The 26,084-nt window shown below is 42.6% G+C and overlaps 1 protein-coding gene across 1 annotated transcript in view; it reads left to right on the top strand.

Annotated features, from left to right (window-relative positions):
* The window catches only part of LOC149443279 (vomeronasal type-2 receptor 26-like), a 92,745-nt gene that overhangs the window by 43,207 nt on the left and 23,454 nt on the right, over positions 1–26,084 (top strand). The window contains exon 5 of the mRNA XM_089655679.1: positions 21,456–21,680. Within this exon, the coding sequence (XP_089511805.1) occupies positions 21,456–21,680 (225 nt within the window). The remainder of the gene's footprint in view (positions 1–21,455; positions 21,681–26,084) is intronic.

The raw sequence follows: 26,084 nt of genomic DNA on the forward strand, positions 1-26,084 counted from the left end.
TAAGTTTCAAAACACTTTATAGGTTGTAAAGAACTGAAAATTGTCATTTGTTGTGTTTGCAGCATATTTACTGAAATCAAAAGCTAATACAATCAAACTTTTAACAACATTTTAACTTTTTAAACATTTTAACAGGTCACGTTACATTGTAACATAGGACCCCTTATTTGATAGCAGCTTCACAAGTCTTGCATCCATTGAACTTGGGAGTTTTTGGACAGTTTCTGCTTGAATTTGTTTGCAAGATGTCAGAATAGCCTCCCAGAGCTGCTGTTTAGATGTAAACTGACTCCCACCCTCATAGATCGTTTGCTTGCGGATGCTCCAAAGGTTCTAAATAGGATTGAGGTCAGGGGAGGATGGAGGCCACACCATGACTTTCTCTCCTTTTATCCCCATAGCAGCCATTGATGCAGAGGTATTCTTTGCAGCATGAGATGGTGCATTGTCATGCATGAAGATGATTTTATTACGGAAAGCATAGTTCTTCCTTCTGTACCACGGAGGAAAGTGGTCAGTCATAAACTCCACATACTTTGCAGAGGTCATCTTTACACCTTCAGGGACCCTAAAGGGGCCGACCAGCTCTGTTCCCATGATTCCGGCCCAAAACATGACTCCACCACCGCCTTGCTGATGTCGCAGCCTTGTTGGAACATGGTGGCCGTCCACCAACCATCCACTACTCCATCCATCTGGAGCATCCAGGGTTGCACGGCACTAATCAGTGAACAGGACTGTTTGAAAATTAGTCTTCATGTATTTTTCTGCCCAATGCAGCCATTTCTGCTTATGAGCATTGGTTAGTGGTGGCCGAATAGAAGGTTAATGCACAGCTGCAAGACTCTGGAGGACTCTACACCTTGATGTCCGTGGGACTCCAGAGGCACCAGCAGCTTCAAATATCTGTTTGCTGCTATGTAATGGTATTTTAGCAGCTGCTCTCTTGATCCGATGCATGGATCTGGCAGAAATCTTCCTCAATGTGCCTTTATCTGAGCGAACCCGTCTGTGCTCTGAATCCGCCACAAATCTCTTAATAGTGCGATGATCACGCTTACGTTTTCGTGAAATATCTAATGTTTTCATACCTCGTTAAAGGCATTGAACTATTTCACTCTTTTCGGCAGCAGAGAGATCCTTTTTCTTCCCCATATTGCTTGAAAATGGTGCTCTGCTTAATAATGTGGAACACCCTACTTTAGGAGTTTTTCCTTAAATTGGGCTCTCCGGCCAATCTAATTATCACAGGTGTCCGAGATTGTTTTCAGTGATCAAAAGAGCCCTGACACACAATGCCATCCATGAGTTACACTGAAAAACAAAATATTTAATCTTTGTGACACTTAAATAGAATTTGCATAATAATTTGGAACACGGTGTAATAGGGATGTTAAAATCTCCGAGAATGATAGTGGGTAGTTCAGAGGAGAGAAAGTAGGGTAGCCAGGTGGAGAAATCATCAAGAAAGCGGGACACCGGTCCAGGAGGCTGATAGATCACTGCAATCCTCAGAGAAATGGGAGAAAACAGCCGGATTCAGTGAGTCTCGAAAGAAGAGAAGGATAGAGAGGGAGGGTTAGGGAGGACTTGAAAGGTGCTCAGTGGGGAGTGGGGATAGAAGCAAACCAACTCCACCACCTTTCTGGCCACTGGGTCTGAGTGAGTGGGTCCAGATGAGGCCTCCATAGGAAAGTGCTGCGGGAGAAGCAGAATCTGCTGCTTGGAACCAGGTTTCTGTAATTGCTAGTAGGTTAAGGGAGCGGGAGACAAAAAGGTCATGAACAGAGGTGAGCTTATTACAGACAGAGCGGGCATTCCAGAGTGCACATGAAAAAGGGAGGGTGGTTTTTGGGAGCATGGGGACTAATGTTAAATTGAGGGGATTGCGGCTATTCCTGGAGGAAAGAGGATGCCTGGTGTGGGGGTGAGATAGTGGAGGGCCAGGGTTTGGGGAGATATCCCCAGAGATTAGGAGAAGAAGAATGGTGAGGAAAGTAAGATGGGAGTGGGATGTAGATGAGTGCACATGCATTCTAGTCCTGGTGTTTGGGTCAGCAGGAGAGTGAAGTATCAGCAGGAGCTGATGAGAGCAGTAGTAGGGAGATGGTAGCAGTGAGGGTGAGATGTACAAGTTTTGGGGTGGAGCAGAGGGGTAAAGAAGTGAGATTTTGGGAACGCAGGAAAGTAATATGAAAAGGGGAGTAGAGGGGACATATTAAAAGGTACATGGAGTGGGACTCAGACTTGTAAGAGATGTTTCCCCTGGGTGTTTGCTTGCAGTCTGTCCAGAATGCAGTAGAGTTTCTTGTTGTTGTATCTTCCTGATGCTTGAGTTATCCTGCTTTAGTTTAACTGCTGTCTTTAACTGCTGTCTTTAACTGCTGTCTTTAACTGCTGTCTTTAACTGCTGTCTTTAACTGCGTCTTAGCACTCCATCAACGCAGCACTCATGCAAAAAGCAGCACCCCATCTGTGATTCCCCCCATGAGCAGATCTAAATTTATAGGGAGATGGTGAAATGAGCACTCTTCTCCGCCCCAATTAGGAACTGATAAGGGTCACATGAATGGGGGGGATGTTTCTCAAACAGACCAGACACAGACTACAGTCGTAAAAAGAGTGCAACTAGAGGTGAGAACTAATCAACATAGTCAAAACTATATATACACTATTTGTTCTGAAATTAACAGGAGTTTATGCATTGCAGTTGAGAGTAGAGAGGAGATTTACCCAGAGAAAAGCAGGAGTCTATGCGTTGTTGAGATGATCTAAGCTTTGTTACATGGTGCATTATCCTGCTGGAAGTAGCCATAAGAAGATGGGTACACTGTAGTAATAAAGGGATGGACATAGTCAGCAACAATTCTCAGGTAGTCCATGGCATTTAAAAGATTCTCAATTGGTACTAAAGGGCCAAAAGTTTGCCAAGAAAATATCCCCCACACCATTACACCAATACCTCCAGCAGGATGGATTCATGCTTTCATATTCATGACAAATTCTGACCCTACTATCTGAATGTCGCAGTTGAAATCGAGACTCATCAGACCAGGCAATGTTTTTCCAATTTTCTATCATCCAATTTTGGTGAGCCTGTGCGAATTTCAGCCTCTGTTTCCTGTCCTTAGATGACAGAAGTGGCACACGGTGTGGTCTGTAGCACATCTGCTTCAAGGTTCGATGTGTTGTGCATTCAGAGATGGCATTCTACATACCTTGTTTGTAACAAGTGGTTATTTGAGTTACTGTTGCCTTTCCATCATCTTGAACCAGACTGCCCATTCTCCTCTGACCTCTGACATCAACAAGGCATTTTTGTCCACACAACTGCCGCTCACTGGATAGTTTCTCTTTTTTGGACCATTCTCTGTAAACCCTAGAGATGGTTGTCCATGAAAATCCCAGTAGATCAGAAGTGTTTGAAATATTCAGGCCAGCCACCTGGCACCAACAACCATGTCATATTCAAAGTCACTCAAATCCCATTTCTGCCCCATTCTGATGCTCAGTTTGAACTTCAGCAAGTCATCTTCACCACGTCTCAATGCCTAAACGCATTGAGTTGCTGCCATGTGATTGGTTGATTAGCAATTTATGTTACCAATCAATTGAACAGGTGTACCTAATAAAGTGGCCAGTGAGTATACTGTATGATTCATAGGTAAGTTGAATGTCAGACATTAAACTTTCGTATTTTTAATGTTTTTATTTTTTACTAAAACAAATGTGTCATGTTTACAATGGTATTGCACAGAACAGCCTGAATCCTCCTCTTCTGTGCTCCTCCAGCAGAGCTCCAGTCTCCTCCTCTTTGGTGGGTGCCCCCATGGAAAGCTGCTTTCCACGGGGGCACCCATGAGGGCTCGCTTCTGAGCAGCCCTGTCTGAGTCCATTGACATAGAGGGGGCTGGTCAAACTCGCCCCCCCATTGGCATGGCACAGTATTTGATTGACAGCACTGGGAGCCAGTGGCTCCCTCTGCTATCAATCTGCCCAGGGAGGAGGGAGATAGTGGCGAGAGCTGCTACTCTTGTGCACATTGCTGGATTGGATCAGGATCAAGAAAGTACGAGGGGATTGAGGAGCATCCTGCAGCACAGAAGGTTTTTCACCTTAATCCATAGAATGCATTAAAGTGAAAAACCTTAAGGCTTTAGAACCACTTTACGTTTCCATGCAGTTATACAGTCATTAGGTTTAGCAATGAGGTACAAAAGGGACATATTTGGTAGTAGACTCAGTTGATCAATTGTTCATGGCCACCATTGTGTTTTCACAGATCAGCTATGGGATCAAGGATTCTTTTTTTAATGACAGAATTCAATTGCATTCATTTTACAGCATAGTTCCACCTTGGAGAAAGCAGTATAATGCTGTCATTTGGTTACTGAAGCACTTTGGCTGGACCTGGGTGGGTATTGTGTTCTCAACTGATGAGAGTAGCCAACGTTCAAGTATTGAGCTTCAGCAAATCATGGCTCAAAATAAGATCTGTGTAGAGTTCACATTGAAAATCCATAATATGCTTAACACGTATGAGAAGACATCAATACAAAGAATAGTAACAAAGTCCACCTGTACTGCCATCATCTTCATTGGAAACCAAGAATACTTTGAGCTATTTTCACAACTGACCAGTAAGACAGACCTAAGAAATGTCTTCATTTTTGTCTTTAACTTTCCGGACTATTTATCCCTTCCCCAAATTGTCGGACTGAATGGCTCTTTACTGTTACATCTGGGTAAAGCAAAAGTTCCAGGACTTAAAAACTACTTGCTGACTGCCAGCCCTGAGAATTTGCCAGATATTCCCATAATGAAAGACTTGTGGATGGACTTATTTGATTGTTTGCCTAAAAAAGTATCACCATACTTGACGAAATTCTGCAATGGGACAGAGAACCTCAGCTCCTTGCCACAGATTGATTATGACGTGGAAAGTTTCCGATTTGTCTTCCAGGTGTATGCTGCGGTCTATGCTCTGGCACATGCACTGCATGAGATGCTTTCTTACAAATCTAATGGCAAATCAGTCAAGAAACAGGAAAGCTGGAATCCATGGGAGGTAATACTCAGGCTGAGACATCATGTATTACAAGTTAAAGAGACAGGATTATCAGAATATAAGAAATGTCTGTGAAGATTCTCATTTCTCCAGGTCACGGTACAGCTAGTAGTAGTTAGTTACATTTAAATGGACATATTGTTAAATGTAACTAACTACTCCCTCAGCAGAACTCCTCATCCTTTCACAATCCCCCTCCCTTCAAATCCCCCCAGTACAAATTCCCCTTCTCCCAATCTCCCTTCCCAGCACAAATCCTCTCTCCATTTCTAGCACAAATTCACCAACTCATCTTGGCACAAATCCTTATTCCCCATCTTTTACCACCATCCTATAGGAGAAATACTGCTACAGGACGGCAGGGGTGTGCAAATTCACGTATATATACGTGGTTTTGCATTTCTGGCTAGGGGACGTGCACGCTGCCATTCACGGCCTCAGCTGTCAATCACCAGGTCCTGGCCAGTGATTACTCTCTGGCACCCGGTGATCACTGAGTAATAATGACCGGGGGAGAGAACTGTATGTAAACAATACAGATCTCTCCCCTGTCATCCTCCAGCACACTGCTTTGTATGGCTCTGCATAGCACAGCCATGCAAAGCAGTGTGCTTACAGTGCAAAGCACAGACACAGCCCAAGTAGGGAAACAGCACACAGTTAACCCTTTGATTGCCCCACGTGTTAACCCCTTCCTGCCCAGTGTAATTAGTACAGTGTCAGTGCTTTTTATTAGCACTGATCACTGTATTGGTCTCACTGGGGATGTCAGTGACAGCAAATCAGTTCCCCCCAGTGTCAGAATGCCTGCCACAGTCCCACTATAAGTTGCTAATCGCCACCATTACTAGTATAAAAAAACTTCCAGTATATACCGACATGTGTAAACACTATAACTTTCACATAAATCAATTAATTTACATGTATTGGGATTTTTTTTCAGCAAAGACATGTAGCAGAATGCATTTTGGCCTAAATTTATGAAGAAATTAGATTTTAAATTTGTTTTTACTGGATATGCTTTATAGCAAAATGTCTCAAATACCACTGAAAGCAAGCTCCATTTGTGCCCTGGTCAGGAAGGGGGGAAATCCTCTGGAGGATGTAAATCCTCTAGATGCCCTCAATGTGAATAGTTCTAATCTTGGAATATCCTACTAAATTCCCCATCCCTATCCCCAGTTCTACAATAAAACTCCAAAACAAAACATTCCCCTGGACTGGTCATTGAAGACATCGCGCGAAAGAGTGTGTGTACCTGTGTAAAATTCTTTGTGACTGACTGTGGGATGAGGCAAAGGGAGACCTGGGCGAAAATACAACCGTTCCTCCGGGGGGTAGTACTACACTAGCGCAAAAAATTATTAAAAAGAATGTTGGGATGCCTCACCAGGATAATTCCCAAAGTGTGGGAAAATCTCAAATATTGTAAATAATAATAATGATTAGGCCGACTCACCAAATCTTGCGGTGGTGTCCTCAGGACCAGAGAACATGCAATAAAAAGGAAAGAAACCAGGGGGGAAAAAAAAGGGGAAAGGAACCCACTGGCACAGAAGTCCTAATGAGAACAGACAGTGGCTGAAAATATAATATAATGTTTATTAACCACTTGCCGCCCAGCCACTGTAAAAATACGGCGGCAGGGCGGCACGGGCAGGCAAAACCACGTTTTAAAATGTGTGTTTTGTAAACAGGCAAGGGGCGCGCACGAGGCGCGCCACCGCCCTACCTGTCTCGCCGATCACAGCCGCCGATGTCAGTCGCCGGGTCACAGCCGGTCCTTACCGACTATCTCCCGGCGATCGGCGCCAATTAGTGACAGAGAGCACAGCTGCAGTAGCTGTGCTTTCTGTCACTTCCCTGACACCTCGAGGACAAGCTGATAGGGACAGAAGAGTTTCTCTCTCCCGATCAGCCTGTCCCCATCCAGCACACACCCCCGCCCCCTAGTAAAACACTCCCACTCACACAGATAACCCTTCCCTGAAAAATAAAGTTAACTCCTTCCTCCCCAGTGCCATTAGTACAGTGTCAGTGGTTTTTTTTTTGCACTGATCACTGTATTGGTGTCACTGGGGATATCAGTGACCTCAAGTCAGTATCCCCCAATGTCAGAATGTCCGCCACAGTCCCGCAGTCACGCCATAAGTCGCTGATCGCTGCCATAAGTCGCTGATCGCCACCATAAGTCACTGATCGCCGCCATAAGTCGCTGATCGCCGCCATAAGTCACTGATCGCCACCATAATTCGCTGCTCGCCGCCATTATTAGTATAAAAAAAAAACTAAAAATCCCAGTATCTTTCCCGCCATTTGTAAACGCTATAACTTTCACGTAAACCAATTAATTTACACGTATTGGGGTTTTTTGTAGCAAAGACATGTCGCAGAATGCATTTTGGCAGAAATTTATGACTAAATTTGATTTTTAAATTTTTTTTTACTGGACATGTTTTATAGCAAAAAGTCCAAAATATTGTTTTTTCCCTCAAAATTGTCAGCCTTTTTTTTATAGCGCAAAAAATAAAAACCGCACAGACAATCAAATACCACCGAAAGAAAGCTCAATTTGTGGGAAAAAGAGGATGTAAATTTCATTTATGTACCGTATTGCATGACCGCGCAATTGTCCGTTAAACTAGCGCAGCGCTGTATAGCAAAAAAATGGTGTAAATTGCAGTATCTATACCATAGTTTGTAGACGCTATAACTTCCACACAAAGCAATCAATATACACTTATTGGGATTTTTTTTACCAAAAACATGGAGCAGAATACATTTTGGCCTAAATTTATAACCAACTTTGAGTTTACTATATATTTTATATAGCTGAAAGTAAAAAATATTGTTTTTCTTCAAAATTTTTGGCCTTTTTTTGTTTATAGCGTGAAAAATAAAAAGCGCACAGGTGATCAAATACCACCGAAAGAAAGCTCTATTTGTATGAAAAAAAGGACGTAAATTTTGTTTGGGTGCAGCATTGCATGACCGCGCAATTATTAGTTGAATTAGTGCAGCGCCGAGTAGCAAAAAGAGGCCTGGTCATTAAGGGGGGTAAATCCTCAGGAGGGCAAGTGGTTAACAAAATAGAACAAATTGGAAAAAACATACGACCTCCACCTAACACAGAACTTAAATTAAAATTAAAATGACAACGTTGTCAAATGAAGGACAGCCCACGTTCCGGGATCCCAGCCACTCTGACATACACACATGCACGCACAGAGCAATCAGCCTTCACTAAGGAATAGAATAATGGACTCAGATGGAAAGGATGGAACAATGAAAAATGGAAACAGGAATAGGCCAGGAGAGAACGAGAATGAATATAAATAAATAAAGGAGGAACATATGCAGCAAATTCAGTACACAGTAATGGCTCTGAATATGAGATATGATGCCGGGTCTCACAGAGTACAAATATCTGATATAAAATCAACAATCAATAAATGGCACAAAATTGTTCAGTGGTAGAGGTCAGATGGATATAGTGCACTTTGACTCCCCAGTTGGGGGTGAATGGTCACTAGGTACTGCCTGATTCTCCAATCATGGACGTGGCCTCATACAGAAGTAGAGTATGCACCTAGATTGGTGCTATATAAGTAAATGGAGAGGCAGTAATTGACTGTGACCTACTGATTGCACAGTGGATCTGAAATTTGCAGATGATAATCACAGCATTTTGTCAGGCTGGTATAAATCAGATGGAATCATGTGGAAATGGCATGCATGCAGAGTCCAGCAATATGTACACTAGAGTGTGTTGTAGTTAGTATTAATTCAATTTCTTGATATCATCAATGTAGATAGAGTTGGTCATGAATAAACTGCTAGTATTCCCAGTATGGTCGCCCAGTAGGGTATATCTGAGACACCTGAATGTTGGTGCTGCACCCAATATAGGAAAGACAGTGTATATATATATATTTTTTTTATGACCACAAATCCTGTATTATCTATTAGATGGCAAGATGATAGGCTGCAGTAATTGGGATCCAAGATCTAGTAAATATCCGGTACACAGAAGTAGTGGAACATTTCCAAAATCCGCCCCTTCCTGACCAATGACACCACAAAACAACTCATCCATGCCTTGGTTATATCCCGCCTCGATTACTGCAACTCCCTCCTCACTAGTCTACCATTACACAGGCTACCCCCCTTCAGTCTATTATGAATGCTGCTGCTAGACTCATACACCTTACCAACCGATCAACGACTGGTGCCCCTCTCTGCCAATCCCTCCACTGGCTTCCACTAACCGAACGTATAAAATTCAAAATACATGGCTTACAAAGCCATCCACAACACTGCCCCTAGCTACATCACCAACCTCATCCACAGATACCACCCAAATTGCCCACTCCGCTCCTCCCATGATATCCTCCTCTCTAGCTCCTTCATCGCCTCCTCCCATGCTCGCCTCCAGGACTTCTCCAGAGCCTCTCCCAACCTCTGGAACTCCCTACCACAGCATGCCCGGTCAGCCCCCACCCTGTCTGCCTTTAGGCGATCATTGAAAACTCACTTCTTCAGGGAAGCCTACCCCACCTCCACTGTACTTGAATCACCTCCGCCAGATCATCCCCCCCAGCTATCACCTTTTGTATCACCTCCCCCTTCCTTTAGATTGTAAGCTCCACGAGCCGGGCCCTCCTATTCTTTCTGTACTGAAATGTATTGTAATTGTATTGTCTCCCTTATATTGTAAAGCGCTGCGCAAACTGTTGGTGCTATATAGATCCTGTATAATAATAATAATAAATTGAATGGCTGATGGTAAGCTTGATGTAAAGCTAAATAGCCTGGGGGTGATTCATCAGTATGGAGCAAGCCAAGAATAGGTGTAAATGTGGTAGTACAGTCCTGGTAAGGTCACAATGTTCTGCAATCAGCCTGTGAATGCTAGAATATTATCCCCATAGTATGATATGGGGTATTGCAGGTACAGTGGTCATACAGGGTAATGGCAATGATTGCCAGGATACTCTCACCCAACAGGAAAACCCCTGATTGCCAAGAATCCACGATGTGTGGTTCCCGAAAGAACATCCAGTTACTGCAGCCAGTGAGCGGTGTGAGGGCCAATCTGGTCAATACTGCTGAGAAATCAGTGTTGTGTACAGGCGCTGAGTGCGGACATGGCAATCAGGACGACAGGCCTTGTGGGCGGGCTGGGATGTTGGGAGCGTGGGCGTCACTGGACTGTGACATCAACGCGTTTCGCCCACCGGGTCACGTGGGCTTCTTAAGGATATGGCAGCCATGTCCTTGAAGACTTATATACTGTACCTCACGAGAACGTAATTTCCGGTTCTCGTAGAAAAAATGGCCGCCAGCAGACACACAAGTCAGCAGAATCAAAGAGACTACAAATGTCATGTAAAAATATTAACAATATTGCACCATAGATGAAAGATAACTGACCAAAATAGCTATATAGTCTATCCTGTATATGATGACAAAAAGGAAAACATACTAATGTGTGGTGTGATGGGAGCAGTGGGGGCAGGCGCCAAATCAACAACAATCAAAAATCCAAAAATAGAAAAAGCACACCAAAAAATGAAAAATGAAAAAAATAATAATAAATAAAAAAAAATAAACACAAGGTAAAAAAAGGAGATACCAAAGTTTCATGGATCCAAAAAGACCTGCAGGCTGAACTCATTATTCAGCCCTACTGGTGCTAATGATCCCAATTGAAATATCCATTCTTTTTCTTTACGTAGCAAAACTGTATCAAAGTCCCCCCACCTAGATGACAATTTCGAGGCATATATGGCCTTTACATGCAGTCCACTGGGAGATAAGCTGTGTGCTAGGGCAAAGTGTTCTGCCACGGGAGTACAATCATGATAATTTCATATACTATTAATATGTTCTCCAATACGTACATGCAGTGAACGTTTAGTTTTTCCTATGTAAATTTTGTCACAGGGGCATTGTAGCATATAAAGTATATATATAACCCTAGTAGTGGCACAGTTAATAAACTGCTTGATGTAAAAAAGGCCGGTACCGGCCGTATCGCTAAAGGTATCGGTGCGATCAATAAATTTACATATTCCGCAATGTCCACTTGGGTACATACCTTTAAGTGGCACTAAATTAGTGAGACAGTTTTTCTGAGGAGTGTGCGTAAATTCAGACTGGACAAGATTGTCACGTAAATTCATGGCCTGTTTGGCTACTATAAATGGTCTGGGACCTACAAACGAGGATAATTCAGATGTTTGGGTCAAAATGTGGCAATGTTTGGAAAGAATGGCAAGCACAGCTTTCCATTGAGTTCCAAATCTGGTAATAATATGAAATGGAGCTGAGTTATTAGGGGTAGGGGTAGGTTTAGGCCATTGCTTAACTAGTAGTTCATCACAGTTCCGTTTAGAAGTTATCGCTCAAGATCGTCAGAGATTACTATGTGACTAACCTCTTTCATGAAACTGCTGGTATAATTCATGGGCCTCATGAAGATAATCCCTACCATCACTACAATTTTTACGAATCCTGAGGAACTGCCCAGTAGAGATTGAGAAGAGAAACCACTTTGGGAAATGGATTGTAGTTAAGTTTAGAGTATGTTAATGTATCCAAGAGTTGACGTCTAATCTCACATTCATAGCTTGCCTCGGTCATGAGTACTACATTACCCTCTTATCACTTGGCTTAATGACCAAATTAGGGGCCTCTCTGAGTTATTTTAATGATTGTCGTTCAATTCGGGCAAGGTTATCTGTTCCTTTTGGGCCCCAGTCTAAGAGGGCAAGGTCACGATGGACCAGATCAAGAAACACACTTAGCCATCTATTTTTTCTAATTTGAAGCATTTTAGTGGATCTGATAGAAAGATAAGCTGATCTCAGCCAGGGGTCAAAAGAATCTACATCAGCATCAGAGTCGGATGTGACTTCATCCATCAGAGATAAAAGATCATTGAGGGATTGTTGATCATTTTTTGAAGAGCAAAATTTAAAGAATCAATGTCCATAGTGGTCTGAGCATTCTGATCAAGAGATCTTAAATACACCTTTCTAAGAAAGAGATAGATGTCTTTGTATACTTCAAAATGATTCATAGTATTAGTAGGTGGAAAAGACAGTCCTTTACGAAGTAGACTGAAGTGTCTATCAGAAAGTGGAAATTGGGACAGATTAATAACTCGAAAATCATCCAAATGAGATGGATGTTGGTCAGCAGAGGGTAATGTTATTTGCGTTTCTGGCTGTGAGTGATTGTTTTGGCTATATCGAGAGTGGATTTGTGACCCGGATTGTTTTCTCTTTCTTTTCCTTTTCCTATTCCGTCGTTTAGGTTTATACCCTTGTTTTTGTCCATCATCTTGAGGATACCACAAGTGGTTCCTCCAGCAGGGTTGTCTAAAAAACTGACAGACTTAGATTCATCATCCTCACTTGCTGAGTTAAGTCTATTTTTTGTAGAGGAATGTGAATGATAGTGATGGCGGCGTGAACGACTACAGCTGCGTGTATTCATAAGATCTAAAATTTCTCCCGGAGACCAATCATCCAAGTACCTTTGGAATTTGGTCTGTTTAGTAGATCGAAGGTTCTGTTGTATTTAATCTATCTCTTTCCTAAGAAGGTAATTCAATCGTATAAATTCAGAATTATCTTTATATGGTTCTAACGCTTTCTTGCTTTCCTCTATAGAATTTTTAAGTTCAGTAAGCTGAGTTTGTTCCTCCTCAACAATCAATTGCATGACTGCCAAACCATGTTCAATACATTGCTATTTCCATTTAGTCGAAAAGCGATCAGTGTGTAAGTGCTCAGCAGGAACCACCCTCTCCCGTAGACCTTGGGGGATAATTCCACTCTCAGTATAGGATTCCAAGAAAAGGATGTCCCACCTCCGCTTAAGATATTTTATAGTTAGTTTTTTATGATGTTTGCATAAACACTGAAGGGTCCTCAAACTTTTTAAACAAGGGGCCATTTAACTGTCCTTCAGACCGTTAGAGGGCCAGACTATAGTTTTAAAAAAAAAACTATGAACAAATGCGGACACAGTACAGGAGATGAGCAGAGACTGCGGACACAGTACAGGAGATGACCAGAGACTACAGACATAGTACAGGGGATGACCAGAGACTGCAGACAGTGCAGGAGATGACCAGAGACTGCGGACAGTACAGGAGATGACCAGAGACTGCGGACAGTACAGGAGATGACCAGAGACTGCAGACATAGTACAGGAGATGACCAGAGACTGCGGACATAGTACATGAGATGACCAGAGACTGCGGACACAGTACAGGAGATGACCAGAGACTGCGGACATACTACAGGAGATGACCAGAGACTGCGGACACAGTACAGGAGATGACCAGAGACTGCGGACATAGTACAGGAGATGACCAGAGACTGCGGACACAGTACAAGAGATGACCAGAGACTGCGGACACAGTACAGGGGATGACCAGAGACTGCGGACACAGTACAGGAGATGACTAGAGACTGCGGACACAGTACAGGAGATGACCAGAGACTGCGGACACAGTACAGGAGATGACTATAGACTGCGGACACAGTACAGGAGATGACCAGAGACTGCGGACACAGTACAGGAGATGACCAGAGACTGCGGACACAGTACAGGAGATGACCAGAGACTGCAGACACAGTACAGGAGATGACCAGAGACTGCGGACACAGTACAGGGGATGACCAGAGACTGCGGACATACAACGGCAGTGGGAATACTGGGCCGGCCGCTCCATAAGACTCACAGACATTTCCCCCCAAGTGTGTCTTACGGAGCGAAATATATGGTAAATGCAGGACACCTTGTTGGATCAGATCTGTGTACAATGTAAAGAGAGAAAGGGGGGAAGAGATAAGGAAGGGAGAGAGAGAGAGAGAGAGAGTGGAGGGTGGAGTATAGAGAATGGAGGGGAGGAGAGAGGAGGGGGGAGAGATGAGGGGGGGATAAAAAGAGGAGGGCGAGGCAGAGAGAGAGAGAGAGAGAGAAGAGGGGGAGGGAGAGAGAGGGGGGGAGGAGAGGGAGGGAGAGAGAGAGAGAGAGAGAGAGAGGGGGGGGGGAGAGAGGGGGAGGGGGTGAGAGAGAGGGGGGAGCGAGGAGGGGGAGTGAGAGGAGGGGGGAGGGGGAGAGAGAGGAGGGGGGAGAGGAGGGGGGAGAGAGGGGGATAGAGGAGGGGGGAGAGAGGGGGGAAGGGGAGAGAGAGAGGAGGGGGAAGAGAGAGAGAGAGATGTATTTTTCTGCATGTCTTTGGTAAAACAAAATCTCAATAGGTGTATATTAATTGGTTTGTGTGAAAGTTATAGCGCCTACAAATGGCGGTATAGATATTGTAATGTATGCCATTTTTTGCTATACAGTGCTGCGCTAGTTTAACTGACAATTGCACGGTCATGCAATACTGTAAAAAAATTTAATTTATGTCCTTTTTTTTGCACAAATAGAGCTTTCTTTTGGTGGTAGTTTTATCACCTCTGGGGTTATTTTTTGTGCTATAAACAAAATAAGAGCAACATTTTTTTTAAATAATATTTTCTCATTTCTGTTGTAAAAAATATCCAAAAAACTAAAAATTTGTCAAAAAATTTAGGCCAAAATGTATTTTGATATGTCTTTGGTAAACAAAATCCCAACAAGTGTATATTAATTGTTTTGTGTGAAAGTTATAGCATCTACACACTATGGTTTAGAAAATGGAATTTACACAAATTTTTCTTTCTGACTGCCCATCACATTTCTTGACATGCTAAAATACCAGGACAGTAAAAACATCCCCAAATTACCCCTTTTCAGAAAGTAGACACCCTAGGCTATCTGCTGAGAGGCATGTTGAGTCCATGGAAGATTTTTTTCCCCCCAAGTCATTGGAAAAGAACAATTTTTTTTTTTTTTACAAAAAATTGTCACTTAAATTATATATTGCTGACACATGCCATGGGCACATTTGGAATTACACCCCAAAATACATTCTGCTACTTCTACTGAGTATGGGGATACCACATGTGTGAGACATTTTGGGAGCCTAGCCACATACAGGAGCCTGAAATCCAATGACCACTTTGAAAGCCTGAAGGTGCGTAACTTCCTCATTTCACTTCCTCACTACCTATAACAGTTTCGAAGGCCCTGAAATGCCAGGATAGCACCCTCCCCCCAAATGACCCCTTTTTGGAAAGTAGACACCACAAGGAATTTAAAAAGAGGCATGATGAGTATTTTGCAGATCTCATTTTTTCTCACAAGGTTTTGAAAAATAAAAAAGGAAAAAGAAAAAATATGTTTTTGTTTGCTTTCTTCATTTTCTAAAAACTTGTGGCAACAAACGAGATCTGCAAAATACTCACCATGCTTCTTATCAAATTCCTTAGGGTGTTTTCTTTCCTGAAAAAGGGGTAATTGGGAGGGAGGGGGTCATACTATTATGGCATTTCAGGGCCTCCGAAACTGTGATAGGTAGTCAGGAAGTGTAATGAGGAAATAAAGCCGTTTAAAAGCCTGAAGGTGCTTAATGGATTTTGGGGTTCTGTACTTTGCTAGACTGCCAAAAAGTCACTCACATGTGGTATCCCTATATAGCAGAATGTATTTTGGGGAGTAATTCCACATATACCCATGGCATGTGTGAGCATTATATCATTTAAGTGACAACTTTGTGTAAAAAAAACTATTTTTTTGTCATTTTCCAAAAACTTGTGGTGAAAAAATGAATTCTTCTATTGACTCAACATTGTCTCAGCAAATGGTTTGGGGTGTCTACTTACCAAAAAGGGGTAATTTGCTGCTGTGTAAATTTGGATGGACGTGTCTGCGTGAATGGAAGACAGAACAAAAACATCCCATTTGTCCTTCTACTTCACTGTGAGCAATTCCTCATTTCTCAAGCAGGCTTTTCCCCCCTTTCTAAGATGGGTATTTACAAGCCATTGGGGGAAGCCCTGGTGATTAGGTTGCATGGTGCCACATGACCCTGACCCAATTCCATGATTGTACAAATGTCTAAATAGTGGCACGCTTGAATAAAAATTGTCCACGTATAAGTGGTACCCCATATTGAAAAAGGATGACACTAAGTCCCAAACTATCTTGCCACGGATCCCCATGTAGTCTAGGCATCTGGGGGGCTCCAAGTGACTATCTTTTCCCTTGTAAATCTGCAATTTACATATATAGCCTGTTGGCCTCTCACAGGTCTTATACATCTTGACCCAATATCTGGCACGCTTGCTGGGAAGAAATTGTTTAAATGCAAGGCAGCTAGAAAAATTAATGAGGGACTCATCAACACAGATGTTTTGCTGGGGAGTATAAACATCTGCAAATTTTTGGTTAAGGTGATTTACCAGGGGCCGAATTTTGTGAAGCCGGTCAAATTCAGGGTCACTCCGAGGATGACAGAGTGTATGGTCATTGAAATGCATGAAACGTATTATATTCTCATATCTATGCCTGGCCATGGCAGCAGAGCACATGGGCATATGATGAATCAGGTCTGCGGACCAATATAACAGCAATTTAGTAATTCCCATGTTGAGGGTTAGGCCCAAAAAAACTTTAAATTCAGAAACCGTAATAGATTTCCATGCAAATGGTCTGGCAAGGTTTGAATTTGGGTTGGCAGTGATAAACTGTTATGCATATAAATGGCTTTGATCCACAATCAATGCATAGAGATCTTCTGTGAAAAACAGCTCCAAAAAATCAAGGGGAGTAGTTAAAGTTGCTGTTTCCACCTGAATTCTGAGTTTGGCAGTGAATGTGGGAAGTATCCTGCAGAATCTGTGGGCTGCCAATCAGGATTTGCAAGCACATTCGGAAGAACACTATGGGCTTTACGGGTCTGTGTGCACATTCTTGGGGGTTGCAGGACACTACTTTTGCTAGCCACCACACCAGCTTTTACTGCACTTATGGGACTCACCATGTCACCAAGTGATACTGCAGTGATGGTATGCAAAAGAACAGGATGTACTAGGTCACTGGTGCTCACCAGCTCACCAAAAGGTAGAGCGACACTAGTACTGGCACCCTGCTGCATATGAGAATCATCATGTAATTGTAACATCTTAGCAACCTGGGAATGGTGTCAGGTACGCCTGACCTTAGCAGGGACCTCTACTCCACCATCTGAGCTATCTGTCAGGGTGCCACTGATGTCTACAGGTTTGTATTCTTAGGCACATTCTGTCAGTGAGGCTTCCCCTTCACTCAGAATCCTGTAGGCCCCTTCACTAAAGTACCTTTTGTTAGACATTTTGGACACTAAATTTTTAGGTACCTAGTGCCCCTCATGGGAAAAAGAGCACCTGGCTATCAGGGACTGCTTGAACAACTACAAAAAAATGTACCAGCAAGTGCTAGCAGAGATCAGGCCTGATTCTATGAACACTGTGGTTTTGTGTGCAATGTATCAACTGACAGTGACCTACTGACACTGCACTTGCTGGGGCAGAAGGGGGGGGAGGTTAGGCATAGGGGCTAAATACAGGTGCTGGCCAGTGTCGGGGCAGATCCCACTAATTCTGTGTTTTTGGGGACACTATACTAATATGAATGCTGGTATAGCGCTGATCTGATCAAAGATATTGATCCGGTCAGACACTATACTAGCAATGGAGGTTTATTGTGTATGTGAGCGTGTTCCTGGCAATTAAGGGGTTAAATGTGATGACTGATGTAATGGTGGACAATCTGATGTTATCTGAGAGGGACGCTAACTGATGCTAACACTATCTGAAGTTGCCGGTAACACTAATACAGTGATCAGTAAAAAAAATCTGTACTCTCTCTGGGATGGAATGTGCCCACAGAGAAAAGATTGCATAATTTCCCGTACCTGTGTAAATGTAAACACAGGTACAGGATGATATGATAGGCCAGAGATCAATCAGCAGATCCAGGCCGAACATCACTGGCGTGAATCTGCTGATTGATCGGGTCGGACACCGAATCACGGCACCAGCGGGTCGGTCTCTGGCCCGCAATCACGGCAGGAGAGCGCATATAATGCAATTTTGCGCAGAGAGTCCGTCCTTTAGCAGTATTACTATTACAGGACCGACTTAAAGCGGTTTACAAACATTTCATTCTTTTGTTTTTCAAGAAGAAATGAGACAGAAGCTTTTACATCCAGAAGACCCAACATCCAAACAAAGCGAAGTAACTTGGTATATGCAGTAATGTGCAGTGAGAAACGTAAAGACCTATACTTTGGGGAGACCAAACAACTTCTGAACATTATGGGTGGAGCTCCCTAAGAGTGCAGCTTACAGTAAATAACTTGTGGGAGTACAGTTGTGCGACTGACAACTCATGGGGCCCCCGGGCAATAGGGGATCATGGGGCCCCTGTGTCCTTGCCTAAACTCAAAAAAGCCTATGAAAAAAGGTACCAGGGGCATCTTATGGGGCCCCCTACTGACCCCGGGCCCTCGGGCAGTGCCCGAGTTTCCAAATAGTCAGTCCACCCCTGGTTGTGCGCAAAAGTTTGCATACCCTGGCATAAAAAAAATAAAATTTTGGCATAGATATTGAAAAAATTACTGATCATGCCAAATGACTGTCTTGTATTTGAGGGCAGTGATCAGCCATTCATTATCACACAGTTGTTTGACTCCTTTTTAAATCATAATGATAACAGGAATCACCCTGAACAAACGTTTCCCTCACCTGGAATGTTTGGCCTTGATACAGACACACAAGGTGACACACACAGATTAAAATGGCAATTAAATGTTAGTTTCCCAGATCTGTGGCTTTTTGAATTGCAATCAGTGTCTGTGTGTAAATAGACAATGAGTTTGTTAGCTCTCACGTGGATGCATTGAGCAAGTTAGATACTGAGCCTTGGGGAGCAGAAAAGAACTGTCAAAAGACCTGCGTAACAAGGTAATGGAACTTTATAAAGATAGAAAAAGATCTAAAAAGATATCCAAAGCCTTGAATATGCCAGTCAGTGCTGTTCAATCATTTTTTTTATTTTTTGATGGAGATCAGAAGCCTGCCTTAATGCTTTGGCACTTGGGTTCCAAAAATACACATGCAAATTATACAGTAGGATGGGTTGCCTCTGAGAAACAGTGAAGGAAAAGTATCTTGGGATGCTTGTAGATCACAGACTTAGCAATACATGCAACGCCAAGTCACAAATGACAAAGCCAGCAACTAAAGTTGTACATTCCATAATTGTATCCCTTTACAAACAGTGGTTCACTGTCATCTTTAACCCCTTGCCCTCCAGAGGATTTACCCCCCTTCCTGACCAGGCCATTTTTTGCATTATGGCGCTGTGTTATTTAACTGACAAATGCGTGGTCATGCAATGCTGCACTCAAATGAAATGTATGTCCTTTTTTTTCCCCACAAATTGAGCTTTCTTTTGGTAGTATTTGATTGCCTGTGTGTTTTGTATTTTTTGCGCTACAAAAAAAAAAGCCTGACAATTTTGAGAAAAAAAAAGATATTTTTGACTTTTTGCTATTAAACATGTCCAGTAAAAAAATTTTAAAAATCAAATTTCGTCATAAATTTAGGTCAAAATGTGTTCTGTGACATGTCTTTGCTAAAAAAAATCCCAATACGTGTAAATTAATTGGTTTACGTGAAAGTTATAGTGTTTACAAATGGCAGTATAGCTACTGGAATTTTTTTTTAGAATTATTACTAGTAATGGCGGCGATCAGCGACTTATAGCGGGACTGCAGGACTGTGGCGGACATTATGACACTTGGGGGAACTGACTTGGTGTCACTGACATTCCCAGTGATACCAATACAGTGATCAGTGCTAAAAAAAAAGCACTGACACAGTACTAATGGCACTGGGCAGGAAGGGGTTAACATAAGGGGTGATCAAACTGTGTGCAGGGAGTGTTTTATTAGGGGGCAGTGTCTGTGTGCTTCACTGTAATCACACTGCTCTGGATGGTTGTGCTGTGCACAGCCATCCAGAGCAGTTTGCCCTAGCTGACAGGGAGGAGAACTGTTAGTAAACAAAATAGTCCTCCTCTCTGTTGGAGATGCACGGGCGCTGGTGGGTAATCACCATCTGTGATTGACAGCCACAGCCACGAATGGCAAAGCTATTAGGGATCGCGCGCATTCCCTGCCCGGAAATGCTAAATCACGTATATATAAGTGATTTTGAGCACCCCTGCCACCCTGTAGCAGTATATCTGGGAAGGCGGTTAATACTGTATGTAGTTCAGTTTTGGTCACCAACCTCTGGAAAAAATGTTTTTGAATTAGAAAGAGTTCAGCAAAGAGCTGAAAATTATGGATGAGGGAGATGGAGGACCTCAGCAATGAGGATTAATTACATGGATTCCAGTTATCTACTCTAAAGAAAAGGCAATTAAGAGGAGATATTGACAAATATATCAAAGGTGACTTCAGTAACTATAACAAACTGTTTACTCCAAGGTCCATGAAGAGGGCATGTGGCCATGATTTTAGGTTAAAAGAAAAGAGGTTTAATCCTAGATTGTGGAAAAGATTCTTTACTGTTTGAGCAGTAAAATTTTGGAACTCCTTCCCCTAGGAAGTAGTATTAGCTTAGAGTGTTGACAACTTCAATAAACCTTTAGATGTTTGTCTCCAGAAGTAGAAAATACAGGGCTATGCAAATCACATACACTCTACGTAACATAGGAGGACAAATTCTACATGTGAAGACTTGTGGACAGTGAGGTGCATATTTTGCACAGAGAGGACACATGGTTTGCACGAGGTGTGAAAATATACAGCAAACTGGTAAAAGCATTGTAAAACAAGCATGGAGGTCTCTTCATCCATTGTCTCCCACATTTAGTGGGTTCTAGATTGTTATAATTTGTTTGAGCTGGACCAAGGGCGGACTGACCATTTGGAAACTCGGGCACTGCCCAAGGGCCTGGCATCAGTAGGGGGCCCCATAAGATGCCCCTGGTACCTTTTTCATAGGCTTTTTTGAGTTTGGGCAAGGACACAGGGGCCCCATGATCCAGTATTGCCCGGGGGCCCCATGAGTTGGCAGTCCGCCCCTGAGCTGGACTTCTACTTTAGGTCTCTCAGTGCCTATAAATGATCATTGCCTGGGTAGCTAAGCCCTAAAAGGACAGATGTACCTTGAACCAAATAAACACTTACCCACTCTCCAGCCACCAGTCTTGGAGTATTGCCCTATACTAATCTGTGATGGTGTAGACTACAGGTATGGCTGGTGATGAAGTGACTATCCATCCATAAAGAAGGTTACTGAGGTAAATAGGTAGCGTAGATGGGGGAGTTTGAATGTAGATTTGTTTAGGGGCCTAGGAAGGAAGTATTAATTTGTTAAACAAACAGCTGTACTTTGGACAAAGTTTTCAAAATATTTAATTAACACATTATTTTTCTTTTCCATAGCTCAATCACTATCTGAAAAATGTTTATTTCAAGACCCTTGGTGAAGAAGAAATGTATTTTAATGAAGATAGGAGTTTTCCTGCAAAGTTTGACATTTTAAACTTTGTGGCATGGCCAAATAGTACAACAGAAACAAAGATGGTTGGATATTATCAGGAAAAAGGTGGTGACTATGAATTATACATTAATAACAGAGACATCCACTGGTACCCGCTTTTCACTAAGGTATACAGGTGTAAATTCTTAGCCTAGCAGTATCCTCTTAATTAGGGATGATGTATGTATTCGCTGCCACCATGGGATTGAGGCAAATCAGGATCAAGATTTGTGGTCCAACAAATTTATGTGCAGATTCTCCCAGAAGAATTATTTTAAACTAAAATGGACTGCATAACGAGTGAACTATAGCTAGCAGACTTAGAAGGACCGATAAGAAGCTTTTGGTTAAGCCAGCCCCCTCACAATAAAAAAAGGGGGTAGAGCATAGCCATAGTGTCAGTTTATTGGAAGTTGTTGTAGGAAGAAAATAAGGAAAGCTGACAAATACAGAAGGAAAAATTAGGGTGAGATAGGAAACTGCACTTTAATTTTGATTCCTAGCTCTTTGGGCAGTCAACCCTGGATCATCTCTTCTTGGAGCTGCCTTTTGGAGTAATACACTACTCAAAAAAATGAAAGGAACACTTTGAAAAAACATCAGATCTCAGTGGGAAAAAATCTCATGCTGGATATCTATACTGATACAGTATGGACGGGGTAATGTGTTAGGAACGTAAGGATGCCACATCCTTTGATGGAAATGAAAATTATCAACCTACAGAGGACTAAATTCAAAGACACTCTGAAAATCAAAGTGAAGAAATTATGCAGCAACTTACTCCATTTCGCTGAAATTTCATTGCAGCAACTCAGAATAGTATTCAGTAGTTTCTATGGTCCCCATGTGCTTGTATGCATGCCTAACAATGTCAGGGCATGCTCCTAATGAGACGACGGATGGTGTCCTGGGATATTTCCTCCCAGATCTGGACCAGGGTACCACTGAGCTCCTGAACAGACCGAAGTGCAACCTGGTGGTGTCGAATGGACCAGAACATGATATCCCAGAGATGTTCTATTGGATTTAGGTCAGGCGAGCGTGAGGTTCATTCAATTATATCAATTCCTTCATCCTCCAGGAACTGCCTGCATACTCTCGCCACCTGAAGCTGGGCATTATCGTGCACCAGGAGGAACCCAATACCCACTTCACCAGTGTAGGGTCTAATAGTGGGTCCAAGGATTTTATCCCGATACCTAATGGCAGTCAGGGTGCCATTGTCTAGCCTGTAGAGGTCTGTGCGTCCCTCCATGGCTATGCCTCCCCAGACCATCACTGACCCACCACCAAAACGGTCATGCTGAATGATGTTACAGGCAGCATAACATTCTCCATGGCTTCTCCAGACCCTTTCACGTCTGTCACATATGCTCAGGGTAAACCTGCTCTCATCTGTGAAAAGAACAGGGCGCCAGTGGCGGATGGTGTTGGGCCGTGAGCACAGGGCCCACTAGAGGACGTGGGCCCTTAGGTCACCCTCATGAAGTCTGTTTCTGATAGTTTGGTCAGAGACATTCACACCAGTGGCCTGCTGGAGGTAATTTTGTAGGGCTCTGGCAGTGCTCATCCTGTTCCTCCTTGCACAAAGGAGTAGATACCAGTCCTGCTGATGGGTTAAGGACCTTCTAGCTCTCCTAGAGTAACTGTCTGTCTTCTGGAATCTCCTCCATGCTCTTGAGACTGTGCTGGGAGACACAGCAAACCTTCTGGCAATGGCACATATTGATGTGCCATCCTGGAGCAGTTGGACTGCCTGGGCAACCTCTGTAGGGTCTAGGTATCGCCTCATGCTATCAGTAGTGACACTGACCCTAACCAAATGCAAAACAGTCAGAAAAGATGAATTGGGAAAAAAATGTCAGTGGCCTCCACCTGTAAAACCATTCCTGTTTTGGAGGTCATCTCATTGTTGCCCATTTAGTGCACCTGTTGTTAATTTTATTAACACAAAAGCAGCTGAAGCTGATTAACAACCCCCTCTGCTACTTAACTGACCAGATCAATATCCCAGGAGTTTAATTGATGTGATGCTATACTCTGATTAAAAAGTCTTCCTTTCATTTTTTGAGCAGTGTACATCACTGCATTATTTGAAAAGAAAATGTAAGTGCAAGAACTGTATGCACCTAAACCACTTCACATTATGTCACTAACATTCACTGCACAACACATCCCCATAGTTAAAATGTAAGTTAGGAATAAACCAGTTAGGCTTGTTATCCCTGATTAAACGTGTCCTGCTGTTGGCCAATTTTCCACTACTGTATTCTATGCAGTATGTTAATTCTTGTTGTAAAGTCACAGCCTGTGCTTTTTGCATTCAGTACATTTGGGCATAGCCTTGTCCATTAAAATTGTCCTGCTCCAATTATACACTACTGTGTCATTTGCAAACTTTTACTTCTTGTAGCGAAACACATGCTTCTTATTTTTGTCTCTAGTATATTTTGCCCTATTATGCCTGATAAATATGGTTCTGCTATTTACATTGCGTTATCCATTGCAGTGTCATAATTCTTGTAGCAAAGTTCCAGGCTGTGCTCTTTCTCTGGTAAATTTTGGACTAGCCTTGCTCATTTAAATTATACTGCAAATTTTATAGTGCACAGAATAATTCCCACCCCCTCCACATTTCTCTTTCACACATGCAGATCACAGTCACATGCACCACACCCTTCTCTTTTACAAACCTCCCTGCTGTCATACCTTCCATATATCTTTACTACCAACTGTCACAACAATGGCACTTTCTCCTGCATATATATTGACCCTATCACGCCATTAGCACTCTCGCCAAACTTTGCAAGCAAACATTAAGATTACATGGAAATCAGTAATGATAGCTTACAAGCTTAATATAGCTAAATTGAAATACACCAGAACAGTAATACACATACTAGAAAGTCAAATTCATATCCCTTTGTCATGGGGGTTACAGAGCCCACAAATCAGAGAAAGTTAACTTAAACAACCTTATATAGCTTTCTTCTAAATATCGACACTGATCCCTTCTATAGTGAGTGCATAATACTGTAAAACAAAAATTTATCTATTACCAGATCCACAGGCGCTAAACCAGGAATCCACTGCTGCAGTGTAGGGGGAGCTTGGAAGGTCCACTGTAATAGAAAAAGCCTGCGGGCCTGAAACAGGGCTTTGGAGGCTGCCTCTCTACTATACTTGTCTGATTTTACAGCATCTAGGGTATCTAGGAGACAAAATTTAGAATCCATTGGAATGGACACCTGAAGTGCATTGTTAACAGTGGCAACAACCATTTTGCAGTAGCGATGAAGCTTTGGGCATCTCCAAAATAAATGCATTAGGTCCCCTGTGTCTCTGTAGAGCGAGACTGCTGCATAAGACCAAAGACTGGGTTGGTGATATCTCCTGGGTCTCCAAAAACTTCTGGGCTTTCACCGCATGTTTCAGTTCTAAGTAATTAAAAAAACATGTTATGGGGAATACCATATCTAGCCTGCAGTTGTGCAAAGGAGAGTAGCTGACCCTGTGCAAAGATATGTTTAAGATGTATCATCCCATACATCGCCACTTAGCAGCATGCTGTAACTTGGCCAGTTCAGGATATGTATGGTTGTTCCAGATAGGGCTATAATTGGTATATCCCTTTACTTTAAAGTTGCTTCTCTTTTTCTCATTTTTTTTGTAGTAGCCTATATTTTGGGTATTGCTTATTAGGTTTAGAAAAAATGTTGCGCTTCCAGGCCCTCTGCAAGATTGTTAGCCCCAATAAAATGTAACATAATAGACAAGGCAGAGTCCTGAACCACACACTCATTTTCTGAGTCCTCCATCATCCCTCCGATCATATGTTATAGTTGGGAAAGCCCTCCCTTATCTTTAGAATTCTGCCATGGTTCCAGTCTAATTCTAGCACTACCCCCCTTCCAAAGTAAGGAACGAAAGATGAAATGAACTAGTAAGATTTTTAATTAAATAACTAATAGGGAGTTGTGACGAGAATATAACAGTTGGGGCATCAATATCATTTTAGTTAGATTTGCTCTACCTGCTACCGAGAGCCATAGTTTGGTCCACAATTTCACTTTATGTGGAAACTTTGTAAGCAATGGTAAAATATTGAGTCAACAGTAGTCTATTGGGCGAGGTTACTATCCCCAGATATTTAAATTAGGTTACCACAAGTACAGGGTAAAAAGATGGAATCTGCGGGTCAATTTCTTGGTCAAAAGGTAATAAAGCAGATTTTTCCAAATTTACAGTATTGTAAGCCCTGAAAATTTTCTAAAATCGGTTTTAGTTGATATAACAGTTCTCAGGGTTGGCCCTTATCTATGCATACAATGGCTTTATGACAGGGGCAAGGGTGGGCAGCCCTGACTAGTGCCTCTGCCCAGTGCAAATGGAAGGGATGTTTTGCCCCCCTCTCTGATGACCGCCTGTGGTTGGTAGTACAGAAGGCAAACCAAGGAGATGAAGATATCACCAAAAGCCAAATCTCTCTAACACTGCCCACAGATACCTTCACTCCACGCTGTCAAAGGATT

The sequence above is a fragment of the Staurois parvus genome, unplaced genomic scaffold (genome assembly GCF_062004578.1).
Source record: "Staurois parvus isolate SC_StPar_1 unplaced genomic scaffold, SC_StPar_1.0 ptg000860l, whole genome shotgun sequence".
Lineage (NCBI taxonomy): Eukaryota > Metazoa > Chordata > Amphibia > Anura > Ranidae > Staurois > Staurois parvus.